Raw genomic sequence first — 18,737 nt, 5'->3', positions numbered from 1 at the left:
GGGATAATCGCCATGCCCTCCTACTAGAAGATTTCTACGTATTTTGAACATCTGCGTTCAAAGTCCCACACTTAGCAGACTGCTGAAGGGCCATGCCGAGTTTACAGGATGGCACAGAAGAACTTCTTCTCCCTGAACGGGTTCTCCGACGCCGGCACCGGCGATAGCAGAGGGTCCTCTTTGGCATGGGCTTCGCAGTAGGACATTAGGTCTGCCGCTGCTTTTGACACCTGGAATCAAACAGACACACACACGTACAATGCGTCAGTATACGAAGATAAAGTTAAAGGGGGTTCACGATACATCTCAGCCGAGGAGGACGCCATTAATGTTGACATCTGATGAGAAGATGCCCGCCTCCTTCTGCACGGTGATATGGTTGGCAGGTGTAGTTTGTCCTATTAGAGAAGTGGGTCGTCACTTTCTTTCCCAGAGTTAGATAAGAGGATTGATAGCACTCTCATGTCAGTACGGTAGATATGTAGCTGGAGCCAGTAGCCGGTTAGCTTAGCTTAGCATAAAAAATACAACAGAACCACATTGCCCCCGTAAAACCGCTAATAGTTGGTTTCACAAACTGCTTTTTTACGGGTTATCAGCGCTGGTAGACAGATTTATTTCTCATCAGGCAGAGTCAAGCTCGCTGTTTTCAATCTGCACACTAAGCTAAGCTAAGCTAACGGCCATGTTGGCTCCAGCTACATATGTAACGGACAAACATGAGAAGTTATATCAATCTTCTCATCTAACTCTCTGCAAGAAAGTGCATATTAAATATACTTTAGACATAATGTACATTTCACTAGGTAAATTAACAGTAATTGAATGTTCACAGTTATTGACTACATGTAGTATCTCAGTAAAGTTTTAAGTATATGCAAGTTGCAACCGGGCTAAACAGAAGCCAATGTCTGCCTGGACGATTGGACTAAAGACGACTAGAAAATGAATTTGTTATTGATGCCGTGTGTGCTCACCTTTATCCTGTCGATGTTGGCCTCCATCTTCAGCTGCTCCACCAGCTTCCTGGCTTGTGCGATGCTGGCCGTGTTATTGCTCGCCATGGCCGCTGTCCGTCAGGTCTTGTGTGTGCTCTGCCTACGAAGAGGAGAAAGAGATTCAGAAATCCAGAACATTGTAGTTCGTCCACTGATGAAGACAGCGCTAAATTATAGCAAGCATGCAAAGAGGAGTGCAAGTAACAGATAACCCTGTTGATTATCACATGCCTGTGAACACACACACACACACACAGAAGCATATTATTTATGGTGTCAGTTGCTAGGCAGCTCATGACAGGGAGGGAGGGGGGCAGTTCTTTGTCCAGCACCATATTAAAAATAGATAAACAGACTAATACATTACTGGTTTCAACAGTAGCACTGATAATGCTGGTTTTCTTAAGGTGCAAGAATACATTTTTTTATATATTATACATGTTTTTACATCACAGTTAGATCTCTTCTTATTATCACTACTTCATTGGTCTTATTGTTCATTTAAGTTATTTTTGGAGCACTTGCACTTCCTGGTTAGATGCTAAACTGAAATTTGTGTACTTCCTGTGTGCAATGACAAAGTTAAATTGAATCGCCATATGAGAGCTGTGCAGAGCAGCGGCCATGAGCTAGCTAGCCCATTGGGGCACACGGGAGTCACGTGCACTAAAAGCATGCACATCAGGCCAAAGCAAGGAGAAGCTTGAACAACAACAGAGGGAGAGTGACTTCATTCTCTGCTCAGGTAGACGTTACGCCACCATATCTTTACAGAGCAAGTAGTTGTTTGCTGCTATATTAAATAAATACAGCTCATTTTAAGCCTTCTCATACTTTTCCACACCCTCCTCGGCATCATGTGAAGGACGATAAATCAACAGATTGCATCTGAGGCAGCCGGTGTTACAAAGTCTCAGCAGTGCCGTATTTGCATTTCTGTTACTGTAAAACTGTCTGTTCTACAGTTAATTTGCATATTTAGATTATCAACAATTATAATCAAATATACCATATACATATATTTTTTAGAATTAGCCGTTGTGCAGAATTAGTACTTTTACTTTTGATGGTTTAGGCATATTTCAATGCTAATACCTGTTATTAACTGGTTTCATCCTCATCAAACAGTTCTTTGTGATCTGTATGCGTCTGCATTTCTTCACCGCTCCGTTCAGGCTTGTCACCTGTCTGTATCGGTACACAGCTTCAGCTCCGTGTCCTCAGAGGCTCCTGTGTCTTTTATAACCTCTTTGATTAAATGGATCAAGCTGCGGGCGTCCTCCTTAGTGTGTGATCAATCTCTCCCCCCGTCATCCGTCTGTACGCGCTGTGGTGTGACTCAGTGTGGGGTTAGGACTGATCTCAGCGAGGTGCTGGAGCTCAGCATGAATATTGATGGTCTACGGTGGCACACCTGCTCATCAGGCGAACCGCTGCGCTCACAGCGACCTGAACCCCGATGACCCGATCATCAATTAAAACCAGCACTGGGTCACTGGTTACAGTTGTTTCACATGATCATTTAATTCATTAGTGTTCGCTGTAAACAAATGCACCAGGAGATTCTGAAGTGATAATACATCGTTTTTATAATTGTGTACTTCATAAAATATCAGTAAATTACATAAAGATAGCAAGATCACTTTCTCTCAGAGGTGGAGGGGATATCTTCACGCCACAGTGGGAACCGATGATCGTTTTAAAATACAAGTTTAAGTGAAAATCTACAGTATTAACTTAATGCGCACATTTTTAGGACTGGTTTCCTCCAAACTGGTCCGGAAGATCTCGACAATCTGAGGAGGATTTTTGAGCACAACCTGCAGCACACCGCACAGTATAAGCAGTGTAACATAAATATTATGTTTCACAGTCACTGCAGCTGAGAGATCCTGGATGTTCTCACTCTGAGGACTGCTTCACCTTTTAGGGTGTTTGAATTTAAACTCAGGTGGGAGTTAAAAAACAAAACCTGATGTGTTATTATTGGTGTCAGAAATGAAAGGATAATCAGTTTCATGTAGTTAAGTGGCAGGCTCAAACGTTACATAAGAAATAATTATTATGTACTTTCTTTCTTTCCTGGACATTTTACGAAAAAATATTTAATATGCTAACGTCGACATGCTAACATGCTGGCAATGACGATGGTGACATGCTGATGTTTTAGCAGGTATAATGTTCACCATCTTAGTCTTAGCATGTTAGCATGCTAACAAACAGATATTGCAATTCCCAGAGGTGCTAGCATGGCTAAAAAGTCATGGATTTCCAGAAATGTGTAGCATCTAAACGACACCTCCATTCATTTTGTGATAGGTTCACTTATATGTTCACTTGGCTGTGCAAAATATGTGAAAAAAGCAGAGCACAAAAAACGTTATACGCTATTTAGCAGAGATGATACTGTGTCGACAAAGTCATTGTCCTGCTTATTGTCATTGGAGCGCTCGAAAATGCCACACTGACATTTCCATATCTGGAGGGGGGGGAGGGGTGATGGCGGTATGTAGAGGACGTCCACGTGTATGCGAGTCCAGGAAGAATAGCTGCTTCTTTACAGGCAACAATAAAGAGAGTCGATAGTTTCCTTTTTTTAGTACTTCTACTCTTCTGCATTTCATGGAGCCTTTCTTCCCACCTGTCAGCCGCCCAAAACACCACCCTGAGATGTTGCACATGGTGTTCACGTGCTGATAGCGGTGACATCACAACAGGCGCTGATAAATAATACATTCAGATGGACGCAGGCCTTCACTGTGCCGGCTGTCGACAGCTTTCTGGGAAAGTTGTAACACCACTCACGCTCCAGTGCCTCCTCCTCCTCTACTCTTCTTCACTTACCTTGTCTGCTGACTCCTCCGCACTCTGCCCTGGTGTCTGTCTGCTGTTCAGTCAGCACGGTGTGTCCGCCCAACTCTCTGCAAACACACAATAAAGAGAGGTTGAAGAGAAGAATGAGGACCAGAGGCTGAAGCGCTGCTCGCTTTTATTCCCGCATTCCTGATAAACTACGCAGAGTCGCGTGTCCTCTGATCACTGCGTGTCAGAATGTCACAGCTCGCGCTCACAAGCTCTCACTGAGAAGAAACACCACAGCGGACTGATGAAGGAGATGCACGTGAAACATAATTGAGGGGACAAATAAGGAATCGTTTAACATGTTGGTAGAGAGAGTTAGACGATTGATTCACTTAATATGAAGCTACAGGCAGCAGCCGGTTAGCTTAGCTTAGCATATAGTCAGGAAGCAGAAGGGGAAATGCTTGCTTGGCCTCTGTCTAAAGCTAATAAAATCTACCTACCAGCTCCTCTAAGGCTCACTAATTAACATGTCTTAAATCTGCAAAAACCAAGGGGAGGATATCTGTGGGACTATTTCAAGATCAGTTACTGTCAATGTTTTGAACCAAAAACTTTATCTCAGTTCTCCTCTTAAAGGAATAGTGTCACATGTGCAGCTTAATTCACTTTCTTGAAAATATCTCATATCTGTCCGTTAGATATGAAGCTACAGCCAGGAGATGGTTAGCTTAGCTAATAATGGTCCAATAGATTCATTTGTCTCTGACTCTGCAGCTCAGTTTCGTCCGCTTCTGATAAATGGGCCAATTACACTGCATGAGCAGATCTGCAGAGGAAGGGAATTCCACCCATCGTAAATCATGGCAGCAAGCAACGTTAAAGCAACGTTACAGTAAGGCATCCAATAACAAAGAAAACCTGCCAACAGCTTCCAAAACCCCCGAGACAGAGTATTTTAGCAACGTTGAAACCGCTTTGAGTTTTAAAAACAAACCAAAGCTGAGCAGGAGATCTTACTGTACTGTACTTTCACCTCTCCTGATTCGCTGGAGCCATTCATCTACACTGTTACTCGGTGTTATGCAAGCTGTATAATCACTTTATCAGTACAGTGACTCTTTAACTATTAGCTGGAGTGCTTCACAAAACAAAAGCATCTATTTTTAGAAATTAAACATTCTACATTATGCCAAAGAAATGTGTCTGCCTATAATAGGCAATATTTTGATTTAAATCTGGAACTATCTCATAAGAAAATTGTTACCATTTGGAACCTGGCAGTTTTCAATAAATGGTGCTTATAAGACACACTTCGGTCAGCACCATGAGTGTATTGAGGCTTAATACAGAGCATTCGGTCTCAGGTTGAACAAAGTTGACTTTTGCCAGAGGAACTAGAGAAGAATGCCTTCATCAATCATGTTGTCAGTACTTAATATATAATGTTTCATGTGCCAAATGGAAAATAAAAGAAAGCATCTGCTCACATTGTGTCTGTTACTCACATATTCCTGCATGACTTCTTTACCAGAAAGGCACTGGAGGCGTTTCTTGGGTCTTATCGATGGTTAATATGTAAGACTCAGTAAAATACAACTAACCTCCATTATTGACATTACCTTTTAGAGTCACATGACCGGCATCTTGTGACTCTGTCAAGATGAGCGTTATTTGCTCAGAGCATCCTGCTTGTCACACTCATCAGAGTCACATTTACATCTGGGAGTTTCCCTGGAAAACTAAGCACTCATCAGCTGTTTGTGTCTTGCTGTTCATGAAAGTAAAGGTTAAAAGTTTTATAATATTGGAGGGATTCCACAGTGTGTGTGTGTGTGCTGCAGTTTGTGCTGGTTTCTGATCATTTCCGTGTGATATACAAATCTATTAATACACTGTTGAAAGTTTACATAACTCAAGACTTTCACTGTAAAAAAGTAATAGAATCTAATGGCCGTCTGTAAAAGTACATCAGAAAATCGAAAACTGTGAAGATTTGTATTTAAAGCGCTGTTATCAATGTTTTTACCTTAACAATGCATCTAATGACTTCATGTATGTGAAAGGTGTCCTCTCAGCTCTACGGGGTATTTTAGGGTCTTTCATCACATTGTTTTGGTTTTACAGCCCGAAACTTTACTGGTCTGGTTCATAAAAACTCTAAGAACTCACTGTTACCTGCTCAGCACCAAACAACAGACAGACAAAGTTAGCGGCCAGCTAGTAGCAGCTAAATATTTTAGTTGGGACCAACCAGAGGTGAAAGAGAGTGAATATTGGACTTATAAATATATAACTAATGGATGTGTAAATAAGCAACTTTTTCTAAAATATCAACTTAAAAGGTTGTAATATGTCAGTGTTGTTTATATGTTGTTTCTGCTGCCAACAAGTGACCAACAATTGACATTGCATTGATCAAGGGAGCATTGTGATATTTAAAATGTTGTGTACTGAGGCAGCACCAAAGTCTCAAAGTGTTGTATTCAATTATGGCACGTAACTGCTGATCCATTTCTCTCCTGTGTTCTAGCCTTCTGCTTCCCGTCCCTCCCTCTGTGGCCGACAGGTGTTCGGTGATGAGACTGAAACACCCCCACCACGCGCCGTCCTGCTGCTAACACCACCGAATCAATCTGACCCCCTCCACCATCCTTCCCCTTGCCATTTGGATCTGTTTTTGAACACCTGTCCTCCGGCTTTTCGGGGGGCCTGTGTTCGTGACGGGGCCCTCCACAGATGTGATTATAGTTGAAGCTCGACTCTGAGTGTCGCTGACTTAAAGGGCGATTAAGCGCCACGGCAAACATCCTGGGGAGTAAAATATCATTCCTGGCCTGTCGAGAGTGATGATCTCTACATACGCTGACTCCCAGCTCGGTTCTCCCCTGTTCCCTTTCTGTAGCGCACACCTTATCGCCTTTTCTTTTTTTTTTTACACCATCCAAAGAGATTAATGAAGGTGGCCAGGCAGTCCTCTGTGAGGCCCAGGGTGTGAAATCAGAGCGTGGTAATTAAAAAATCTGTCCCTTGCTCAGTCATCTGGAGTCTGGAGAACCAGTGATTAGCCTGCGAGGGTCTGCAGGGACGCGAGGAGACAGGATGGGACCCCTGCGCAGAGATAACCCCGGCTAAGTTTGGTAGGCCATTAATCCCCGCCCCCCCTCAGTTACTGTTGCTATACATGTCAAGTTTTCAATGACAACAGTAGCAAATTTACCACTCAAAAGATCTCCGGTCTTGGACATCAAGGACATGACTAAATACCACCAGCTGAACATGTTTTTCTTGTAATTTGGGTGAACTGACCCTTTAAATGAGGCTGATGCACGTGCTGCTCCAGTAACAAACCGGGATGCGACTTTGTTTATCACACAAACCCTCCTCACTCCAATTGTGTAACTGTAAATGCTGACATGATACATTTCTGTGATGACTGAGTCGTTTGTGTGTTTTTACTACAAAACCAAATGGAGCATGCGCATGCAAAAGTACTCGCACGCGTGCAGAAAGTTCCGTCGTCACCGTGTGACTGAGCGACTGTAACCGTCCTCAGCGTGTCATCGGACAATGAGGTGCAGGCTGCGATGTCACCGCGAAGCAGGACGCAGTGAAGGGCACATTCAGCTCAACAAACAGAGTCGTGAACTGACTGGAGAGGTTGCACAGAATGAGTACGAATAAATAGGAATAAAGTTTATTAAAGAGGCCGAGGTGTGACGGTAATATCTTCTTACAGAGCGGCTTTTACAGCGAGGAAAGGAGGCGTAACATGAAACTGACCTCCGAAGTCATTAATGAACACAATCAAGATGGATATTGACAGTTGAACGGAGCCCTGCCCTTGAACAGGAGAAAGGACGGCCCTCCCTCTGCACACACAGATAAAGAGATGGGACACGGAGAGCAGAGCTGTCAGGCGATGGTCGTCTGGGGAGATGACGCCGATGTGACAGCTGAGCGTCCTTCTCCATCACTATTTCTGTGAGAGACCTGGAGCCGACCTCCGGGCTCTAAACAGCCTCCAACACGCATTATACAGGAATATCAAACAGTTTAGACCCAGGACGTTAACTACATTCTTAAATATGATAAGTAACATAGAAACATGTCAAAAGACTAGAAACAAAATAGATCCTTCTGTACATATTTGCACTTTTAATTATACCTTTTATTTTACACAATAATGCTAATTCTATGACAACTCAGAGCTAATATCTGTGTAACAATGACTTTGTTTTATGCCGTACAATATAGTGGAAAGTCACAAACAATGTTCATCATTAATAATATGCTAGGTTGTTTCTTCATCATCTTCGTACTTGTTTAATTCATCCTGTGTCTCTGCCAACTCCCATCAACTACTACTTCCTGAGACTAATCATTTGGCATCTTATCCCTGAAATAAACGTGTACATATATCAGGAGAAAATCTTATCACTGACGTACATTTAGTATTTACAGCATGTTAATCTAATTATGATGCATCGACTACCTTGAGAGTCGTGTTTTTACATCATACGAGCACCTCAGTGGTATGTATCCATACTGCGTGTGAGAGGGAGGCTAACCATGTACTTTAAATACCACTATTATTTAAATTACTGACCACTTAAAAGCTTATTTAGCAATTAAAGTTTAAATTGGACAAAACAAAAGTTAAGTTTTAGACAAATATATTTCTGTTATCAGATTCGGATTATTAGAAAATCTATAAAAGGTGCATGGATAAAACCTGAGCTCAGTTAGCGTTACAAATAGATCTGGTGTTGATGGTTTTCGTAGGTTGGAGAATTATCTTCCTGCATAAAGTAGTTAGCTACCTCGTGACACTCATGACCAAAAACATGGTTATCAAGTGTGGATGTTGTTTTAAGTGAACTTACAGAAATAACAACTTTTAAATCATCTTTTTGTTTTTCATGAGAAGCATCGATTGCTCCTCGATGGGACAGATTTGTAATTTGCTACAGACTGCTCGGGACAAAACAAGACAAAATAACCCCGTCCCCCAACAAGAAATAGGCTTACATGAACATGATGTCAGGCTGAATGAATTCGGTAAAATGAAATGTCAATTCAGCTCAACTATCAAGCGTTTTTTTTTCCAACAGAGCCCGCCCACTTCACACCAGTGAGAAGAGAACAGAAACAAAACACACAGGATCAGCATCTTTCTAATGTTGGCCTCTAACAGTTGGTTTGTGTACGGCCATGTTGCTTATTTCACATTGTGTGTTTCTAATTGTTTTCCTAAAGCAGGCATTTGACATGAAACGCTTACATCTCCATGTATTAGCCGCTATTAAATTGTTCATGAACCATAACTCCCCTCCTCTCTCCGTCCTTGTGCCGCGGCCTCTCGGTCAGACCACCACCACCCGTGAGTATTCGATTAGCCCGGACATCTGTGCCACCCCCTGCATGCCCTGCCCATCCTGCCATCTTAGAGATTGTGGTGTGATGTGTGTGTGTGTGTGTGTGTGTTGGGGGTGAATCTAGGTCCCAGGAGGGGGGGGAGGGGTGAAGGCAGTGGCCCAGGAAATGATGCATCCTCTGGGAGTCAAGGAGGCAGCAGGGAAGAGGCTTATTGCTCCAGGGAGCACAAATGTGGTCTATTATGTTTATCAAATCAAACGATCAAGGCCCGGCTTGTTTCTTCTTTGTCAGATTAAAGCAGCGGCCGAGTGTTTTTTTTTCCTCAAACGTCTAAAGACTTGCATTTAAAACCTTTGAAATGCGTGTTATGTAACAGTAATGTGGTTATTGGGGTAGAAACGTTGCCCTACACTGCTGTCACAGGAACAGCGACATACTTTACGAGCATACATAAAAACTCATGTTTCTGTGTGACCATGGTGGAAAATGAACACCAGTTACCTGCCATATAATGCTGGTGACATTTGGCTGTGCACTTAAGAGGGCTGTTTTATATTCCCCTGGACACTTTGGCAGGAAATTGGCCATCCTCTGGTTCCTCCTTTCCACTCTGGAAATCATATTTAAAAGTGGCCGCCACATTTAAAAGGTTAACTTCCCGCCCCGTGTGTCACAAGTGATAGTTTTACCAAGCGTTAAAGTTCATTAAAGCGCTCTTCTCCGTGCTTCAACTGTGAGGAATCAGCAAGATTTCTGCATTTGCCTTGAGTGAGGAGGCATAAACATACTTTTCCTCTGGAATCAATCAGCATGCCAAGAATAACACGACCAGACTCCTGGGCTGTTAACAATATTACAAACATCCGGGCTTGTTTAGATTCTGCTGAGAGTTTGAGCGTGCTGCTCGGACCGTTTCTCCAACTGCAGGTTTGGCCGAAAGTCATGAAAGGGATTTCATTTAAGCTGTCAGAAACTTCCATTAGTAGCCGATGCTTTCAGGGGTGAGGAGTTGAGAGTTGGACTCGAGCCAGACGTCACAAAAATGCTGACTCGGACTTGAATGCTGGAAGACTTGACTCCCTAGAGATTTAAGAGTCATGGAGGACATAAAACTCGCTCCTGAGTGCTGCGAGAACTACAGACTTTAAAGCAGGAACATTCAAGGTACGTATATGTTTTGCCCTCAAGTCTTTGAGATTTGACAAATTTAGAAAAAGACTTGACTCCTCGATACTTAAATTGGGACTTCAAAGCAAAAACATTTAAAATCTCATGTTTTGACGTCAGGGACCTGCAGGTTGTCTAAAGACTTGGTTGGACAAGACTTGGGACCTCACTCACAATTAAGTAAACTTGACTGGTGTGCGACTTATCTTACTTGAGACTCCCTAAAGGCTTGAGTTGACTTAAGCCTTAAACACAACAACAAAAATAAAAAAGTCTCATGCTTAACCCTCAAGAGCTTCAGACTTGTTTGGACAAGACTCATGGCAAGAGGTTTTAAATAAAGCTCTGGTAGACTTGAGATACTGACTTAAGTCAGACTTAAATCACAAAGAAGAGAACTTGGAATTTTGCAGAGTATTGTAAGACTTGATTCCCCAAAATACTTCACAACAACATTCAAAGTTTTGCCATTGGTGACTTGAAACCTAACTTGAGAGTAAGCTGGACAAGACTTGAGACTTGACTCAAAAGAATTCAAAACAGTTCTGGAGACTTGACTTGAAGTCACGCAAAAAAGAGGACTTGGACCTTCACTTGGACATGGCAGCTGTGAGACTTGACTTCAAGGACTGGAGACTTTAGTTGAGACTTGGTTGGACTTCAGGGTCGACTTGTACTTGCCCCGAAAGACTTGAAAACAACTATGTACAACAGTATGTCACATGAATTTGGTCTAAAGACTAAACTGGAAACTTGTGACTTGATTTGAACTTTCTTTCGTAAGGCTTTCCCCAGAAGATTACAAAAAAACCCAGCTCTGGATGTTTCTATCCAGACAGACCACAGCACGACTGAATAAGCTTGAAACCCAAAATCAACACTGTGAGCAAACAAGTACAAAGGTTGAGGCATTAAGGACGACAACATACTTCCTACTTCTTGTTACTTCAATTATGCTTTTAGGAAGCTTGGCTTAGGGTTGGATGGATTTTTTTAGGGAGAAGGCAGTGACGGGAGTGGAGAGGTCAAAGTGGTCAATAAGGCTGCTCAATCATTGCTCCCTTACTCCCTCTCTGCTTTCTATCTGTTTAACTCAGCGGTTTCCGTCAAGGTTTTTTGATGCGTCTTGTTTATCGTCGCCTCTTCTTGCCTCAACCTCGACGTGTGCGTGAAACCATCTGTGGCCTTGGAGCATCTTGCCCAAGAGATACAGTACGAGACGCCCGGACGTTGAGCTCTTGCGTAATTGTGACTCGCTGTGTGCGTTTGTAACAGGCCTGGATATGCAACACACACGATTGGACGATTTAATTTGAGTTTGTACGTGACAATGCCTTCGTGTGACGAGCTAAGAGTGGGGAAAAAAACAGCAGGTCTGTCTTTGTTTTTTCTGTGAACGCATGCTGCTGTCAGCGACTGTATCTCTCTACAAGCAACATAAAAACACCAAACCCCCCTTCCTCCTCCTCCTCCTCCTCCTCCTCCTCCTCCTCACCCGGCCATCTGCCTGATACAACCACTACATGGAGCTTGTGTGTGGTCAACTGCTCTCTCCTCACGGTATGGAGGGTGAGAGTGGACAATGGATGATAGAACCTCACAGGAGGCTTGAGGGATTCCTCTCCGGTTTGCTGCTGCCTCTGTCTTTTGCATCCCCTTTTTCCACATCTCCCCCTTTTTCATCCCTTCCTCTCTGTCTCTTCTTCATTGTGAAAATACCCCCCCCCTCGAAACAGATGCCCTTAATTCCTCTGGCTCCACATTATAAGATCTGCCCAATCCTTGAGGGAGAAGGAAAAGAAGGGAGTCCATTCTCTTATTCCCCTCACATGAAACAAAGTGCAATATGGGGGGGGGATAAAAGCAGCAGCTCACCTGACAGCACGGAGGTTTTTAGAGATTTTAGAGGGAGGAGGGGATTCCATGATGTAAACCATGAGCTACCCCTCAAGCATTGACAAAACGACAGCGCGGATATGAAGAAAAAAAGCCTCCTCCTCTGGAACACACCCTGTTTGTGATGTGATTAACCCAGATGGCACCAAAACAGGGAGAAAAAATAAATAATAATACGCACCCCACAGAAAATATAAAAATTCTTACCTTTTTTGGGTGTATGCGTGGTCTCTTTCTGTGACGCCAAACACATCGAGTCCTGTGGAGTAGTATCCACGCGTCCTCCCTTCGTTCTGTCACACACAAACACACACACACAGTCAGTCAGTCAGTCAGTCAGCGAGGCGTACATCCACACACACTTCCCTCTCTGTACGCCTCTCTCTCTCTCTCTCTCTCTCTCTCTCTGCTCCAGCTGAGATACTCCCTGCCTCCCTCCTCACTGCTGCTCTGAGTCTCCACCCTTCAGCCAAACGCCCAGGCTGCAAGAAACTACCATCCTCCTCCCCCTCCTCCTCCTCCCTCCATCTCTTTTCTGCTATCGGGACACACTCCCTCCGTCTCCCAAAGGTCCACAGGAAAAGCCTAGACTGTGTCTCTAAACACCTACAGTAAACAAATGCATACCAGGACAGCGGACAGACTGGAAGAGCTGGATTCTGTCCTGATAAATATTCATACTGTTCCCTGCATACGTTTCAGCTGCTTATCTTCCCTCTTCTTAACTCACATTTAAGTTTAGCCTACTGTGTTTGTTTCCAGGCTTTGCACGAGAACAAAAAAAAAATGCATTCAACCCTCGACAACAACAACATGCTGCACTGCACACACGACATGTGCCCCGCCCGAGTTGAGGCTTTTCATCTTTAAACCACTTCTGTATTACAGTGAAACCATCAAAGATTAAAAAAGAAAAACCGGCCCCGCAACTGTGCACCAACACATCTTGATTTTTCTGCATGTACAGGATCCACTCAGCAAAAACCAGAGTGTATACATACAGCTGGTGTGTCTGTGGGAACGGGTGTTACTACCTTGACTAAAGGTGTTTTTGGTCCCATATGTTTGTATGTTTATGTGTCTTGTTTTTCATGAAATATCTCAAAAACTATTGGACGGATTGTCAGGAAATTCGGTATTGACATTCATGTTGTCTTGAGGATGAATTGTAACAACTTTGGTTATACTCTGACTTTTTCATTCAGGTCAAAATTGTAATTTGTCCAATGGTTTGGTTCATGAAGCAAGATACCTGTAAAAATAAAGACATTCCCATCATTCTCAGCTGTATTTTGTGTTGTTTTTCTAATTAGCAATTGTTAGAATAAACTTAAAGGATGAACATGATATAAATTACAACAAGAAGACCAATTTATATAAATAATGAGGATTGCACTCTATTAAAGAGCTTCCTAGTTTGTCTTGTATGTTTCTGTATTCACATATTCGTGTTTGTAAGAGCATACTGTACGTCTGCTTTTCATGCACGTGCGCGCTCCGCCTGAGGGTAAACTCAGCTCCCGTTTACTCATCTTCGCCCTACTGTCTGAGCTGAACGTCACGTTTTCTGTGAATCACATTTTCCTCTGCTTCATTCAGGCAGATGAAACTTACGGCAACGGTGCGCATCCAAGGAGAGCCGGAGAGACACGGGAGGAGGAAGATGGAGAATGAGTGAGTCATGGTTCCTGTGGAGGCGAACACAGGAAGCCTCTGTCACCAGGATACCACAGTGATCTGTGAAAGCCCTTCCTGGGTACCCTAAGCCAGTGCTTTCCACCCTTTTGAGCCTGACGTCCTCCAACAGGCCTACCAGATGAACTCAAGTACACCGTCATCTGTCATGAATGGAATATAAACTGGATTATTAATTATACAGAGGGGGTTATTGTTGCAGATATATATTTACAAACCATTCATCCATCAATGTGAATATTTCAACCATTTATTATTACTATAAGCTTAATATTTGAACTGTTTATCCATTACTTTTAGCGATTTCAACTTCTCTGCTCACTTGCTAACTGTTCACGTGTACGTCCGGGCAGCTGCAGACATAAAATACACCCCTGAGGTACTTGTACCCTTGTTTGGGAGCGACAGTATGTTGTGGCCTCGTTGTGCTTCAGCAGAGACAGCAACACACTCACTGGAGATGAGATAAATCCAGAGATTTGTAATCTGATTACTACGTTTTATTATCGGCTCTGGGGGATCATCTCTGAACCTTGTGGTGTTGGTGCAGCTGTTTTGGTTAATAGGCTGGTTTATTAAGCGCTGTTAATCCACTTCTAAGAGGACGCGGGCAGACGAGGTGACTTGGTGTAACTAAATTGACTTCTAGTGGGATGAATAGTATAAGGGTGGAGCTGAAATACATGTCAGCTTTTCAGGAACTAGGAGAACTGCCAATGTGTTTTTCCTAACCTACAAGAGAGTAATCCTTCATGTTGTAAACGTTAAAACATGACCGTATTTAACACGGTTTTCACACAATGGTGATTTTAGGAGAGGCGGAGGAGGATGAAGGATGTTCGGATGAGTAAGAGCAGCGTTTATTTTAGTGTGTGTATGTGTTTGCGTGCACCAGGGATGGGGTTATTTAGACTGGCTGGGGTGTGTGTGTGTGGGGGGGGGGGGGCTGGATTTCATTTCTGATTTGCGACCATCTGGCTCCTCCAGGCAGCCGCCGCTGGCCCGAGCCGAGCAGAGCCGCCCCGATGCCCCGTGGGATTTACGGAGAGGTCACCACTGCTGCTGGAGACACACTGTCACCTAATACTCTCAAACAATCAGCTCAAATGATCGCCCACACACACACACACACACACACACACACACACACATACATAAAATACATGGGAGTGTCAGGAAACCTGTAGAACGAACGCTGTAAGATGAGGAGAGTCAAAATTTAAAAAAAGATGCTGATGCAACAAATTATCATTAAGCATCAGCGTGTTTTAAATTTAAAAAAAACGACACATTAACGTTATCTGGACACCTAATTCAACAAGGCAAAAGAAAGGAGAGGAGAGTGGAAGAAAAGGGGGGGAGGTGACGGAGAAAGAGAATGGATTTCCCCCCCTCTGTGTTGCCATGGCGACAGCAGTGGATGGTGGATGACTGATTTCCTGTACAGCTGTGGAGCTCGGAGGGGGGGGGGAGACACACGTTATCTGTGTCGGAGGAAGGAGGTGGAGCTCACTGAGGAAGGCGTCCATGTTTTCTCTTAAACTGTACATCATCAGTCTCTCTCTCATTCCTGTTTTCTGCCTCCATGTTTATTTAATGTGTTTTTTTGCCTCTTTGTTTATTTGATCTGGAATTTTACTTTTTTTGTCCGAAGCCCACACAATCTGCAGCCAGAGGCAGTGGTGGAAAGTAACTAAGTACATTTACTCAAGTAATGTACGGTATAATTTTGGAGGTACTACGGAGGAGTATTTTCATTTTACGCTACTTTATAGGCCTACTTCAATTCGACTACAATTCAGAGAAAAATGCAGTACTTTTATTCCATCTGACAACTATAAATACATTTCAGATTAAGATTTTAAATGTAAAAAAGTAGTTTATGAAATACGATGCAGTTCTTTACTTTTAAACTCAGCATTATTGTATAAAATACGTTGACAAACTTACAACAATAGGCCATAAATCCAATAATACAATGTATTATCAATGTAATGATATGACAGGAAGGCGTGTTACTGCATAATAAATACTTTTTACTGCATAATAGATACTTTTATTTTACCAGTGGCGAGATGCCAGGGCCTTCAAGGTATAGCCACTGAATTTTACTGATAATACTTTTGTATTGTTTGACTCTTTTGTGGAGTACTTTGAGACGATGGTACTTCTACTTTTACTTAAGTAAGGGATCTGGATTTTGGTTCCACTACTGGCCAGAATGTAAGTGTTAAGTACAGTAAAAATTAAAAATAAAACGTTAACACAAGGTGTATTTACCTGTTGTTTGAGAGAGTAGGTTTTCAGGCTGGCCAGCAAACTGTAACATATACAAATGTTATAATGTTTCTTTATTTCATACCTAGGTTGATTAAATACAGCCATAAATCAATACTGTCAAGGTATTTGTAATTCAGAAACTCTAGCGTTAGCGTTAACTTTTAGCAAGTTATTATAGGTTAGCTAGCTTTAGCTTGCGAGAGGTAAGCTAGCATTAGCTAGCGAAAGATTAGCTAGTGTTAACTTTTAGCAAGTTATTATAGGTTAGCTAGCTTTAGCTTGCGAGAGGTAAGCTAGCATTAGCTAGTGAAAGATTAGCTAGTGTTAACTTTTAGCAAGTTATTATAGGTTAGCTAGCACTAGCTCTTGTTTTAGCTGTAGAATATTAACTACGGCTGTTGTTTGTTTTGGTACCAAAAAAATGGATCTTAATACAAGGTTTGCTTACCAGTTTTCTTCCGAACATAAATGGCTGAAGGGGTTGATTGATTGATTGATTGATTGATTGATTGCAGCCTCATTACTCCTGCCATCATTGATTGCAGTTCAGCTGATTTTTTTCTACTCAACCTTAACGTTACTGATGAAGACATCGGATCTGTGAGCTTACCATGGTGGGTTAACAGAAAATAACCAGTCTAGACTGAAATAATATAAACATAGCACAAAAAGTAAGGAAATTTGTGTTTGGTAGATTAATTCTTTTTTGTAATGCTTCTTGGCAATAAATTTTATACCGTTGGAAAGCCTGTTTATTTCCCTTTTAAATGGTGTCACATTTTGTAAGGAACATGCGTTTGTGGGAAGAGCAGCAGAGCTGAGGATGTGGGTTGCGCCCATGAAAAATTTGCCATATCTTCTCTGCCAATGCCAAACAGCTTATAAATTCTGCCATTGACTCTTGTTTAGTGGATTGGATGATTGAAGTCTGAAGAAACAAGACATATTGGCAATTTAACAATTTATTCATTTAACAAACAAGAGCCTCAGTAGCGTGTAGAAGAACCATACACAGTCACAACATCCTGGCACCTCCTCCTCATGCTGGTCACCAGCCTGGTCACACACTGCTGTGGGATGGCATCCCATTCTTCAAAAAGCATTTGTCGCAAGTCAGCAAACGTGGTTGTGTTGGTCACTCTGGCACGAACAGCACTCCCACGGTGATCCCACAAGTGTTCAATGGGGTTGAGGTCAGGACTGCTGGCAGGCCATTCCATCCTCTCCACTCCCAAAGTCTGGAGGTAGTCTCTGATAAACCGCTCTGTTGGAATTGGCAGAGAAGATATGGCAATTTGTTCATGGGCGCAACCCACATCCTCAGCTCTGCTGCTCTTCCCACAAATGCATGTTCCTTACAAAATGTGGCACCATTTAAAAGGGAAATAAACAGGCTTTCCAACGGTATAAGATTTATTGCCAAGAAGCATTGTTACAACAAAGAAATAATCTACCAAACACAAATTTCCTGACTTTTTGTGCTATGTTTATAATAATATGAATCTCCGTCTGAGAGACACAATAAGCCTGAGGTTGACCCTCTGCTAGAGGAGCTAACGGGGATAAATCAATAGCCAATGCCAGTGTCACCTAGATTTATGAGGTACTTTAACAGATGAGGAGGAACTTTACTTCACTTTAGGGACAAGGCCAGCGAGGAAACATAATGTGTGCTTCATCAGCATTGAGTTGTTCCTTCCATTGTTATGCTGGTATAACCTTTTAACACAAAACAACTACAGTTACTCCATGATTAAATAAAAGCTCAGGCGGTTACAATGTGTGCTTTATTGTCCAAAAACTACATTTACACAGTATCTAAGTTATATGTAATTGTATATGACACATTATCTGTTTTTGACCTAATGAAGTTATTTGTGTGTTTGAGCGGATACATACAATCGTGGACGTGTCTGAACACCAGAGGGCAGCACAAACTAAGGAAACATTTTAGGGATGAGATACAGTACCTTCACTCAGAACCAACATCTTATTTATTAACCACATTTTTTTTATATTTTAATAGTAGTTGTTGTAAATGTTTTGTGCGCAATATACAGATAATTACTGTTATGTTTGTTATTGGTAAGAGAAATGGAAAATCCACATCCTTTAATATTTTTTATAATGCCAAAAGGCACATGAACTGCTATTTAGCACCACTTTGAAAACACCACAAAAACAGCAGAACTTTGGCAAATAAGTGTACCTTTTTATTGGATATTGAGGGCATTAGTACCAAGAAGGCACGGACCAGACTTCATCATAACAACTCGTATTTTTTAACTATAGGGGGACAAAAAAAATATTTTTTTCCTAAAGGGAGATCCTTTCACAGAAAGGATTATGGACACAGACATACAGACTCATACTGAAGTAAGTATGACCATATATTGAAGTCAGAAAAAAAAGTTAGAACAACTTATGAAAACTTTTAAGGACATGGGTTATGACTGTATGGCTATGTACCTTAACACATACTGTTTTAATATAAGAAACATCATTGTCCATCAAAATATG

General features: G+C 42.2%; 1 protein-coding gene across 1 annotated transcript; it reads right to left on the bottom strand.

Annotated features, from left to right (window-relative positions):
* Positions 1–6: 6 nt before the first annotated feature.
* On the bottom strand, positions 7–12,609 carry gng2 (guanine nucleotide binding protein (G protein), gamma 2). The gene is made up of 4 exons (XM_031847443.1): positions 12,450–12,609; positions 3,843–3,919; positions 978–1,098; positions 7–230 (listed from the first exon to the last, which is right to left on the bottom strand). The coding sequence occupies exons 3-4, from the start codon at positions 1,062–1,064 to the stop codon at positions 102–104; spliced, it is 216 nt and encodes a 71-aa protein (XP_031703303.1). The 5' UTR covers positions 1,065–1,098; positions 3,843–3,919; positions 12,450–12,609; the 3' UTR covers positions 7–101.
* Between the last annotated feature and the right edge of the window lie 6,128 nt (positions 12,610–18,737).

The sequence above is a fragment of the Anarrhichthys ocellatus genome, unplaced genomic scaffold (genome assembly GCF_004355925.1).
Source record: "Anarrhichthys ocellatus isolate YVR2014 unplaced genomic scaffold, GSC_Weel_1.0 scaffold7, whole genome shotgun sequence".
Lineage (NCBI taxonomy): Eukaryota > Metazoa > Chordata > Actinopteri > Perciformes > Anarhichadidae > Anarrhichthys > Anarrhichthys ocellatus.
Note: the sequence above shows the minus strand (reverse complement) of the source record. Positions and strands in the feature narration are given on the sequence as shown.

Excerpts from the sequence above, each read along its gene's own strand:
- gng2 (XM_031847443.1), bottom strand. The coding sequence starts at position 1,064 with ATGGCGAGCAATAACACGGCCAGCATCGCACAAGCCAGGAAGCTGGTG. Across the intron at positions 231-977 it reads CCAACATCGACAGGATAAAG|GTGTCAAAAGCAGCGGCAGA; the intron begins GTGAGCACACAC and ends GTTTGATTCCAG.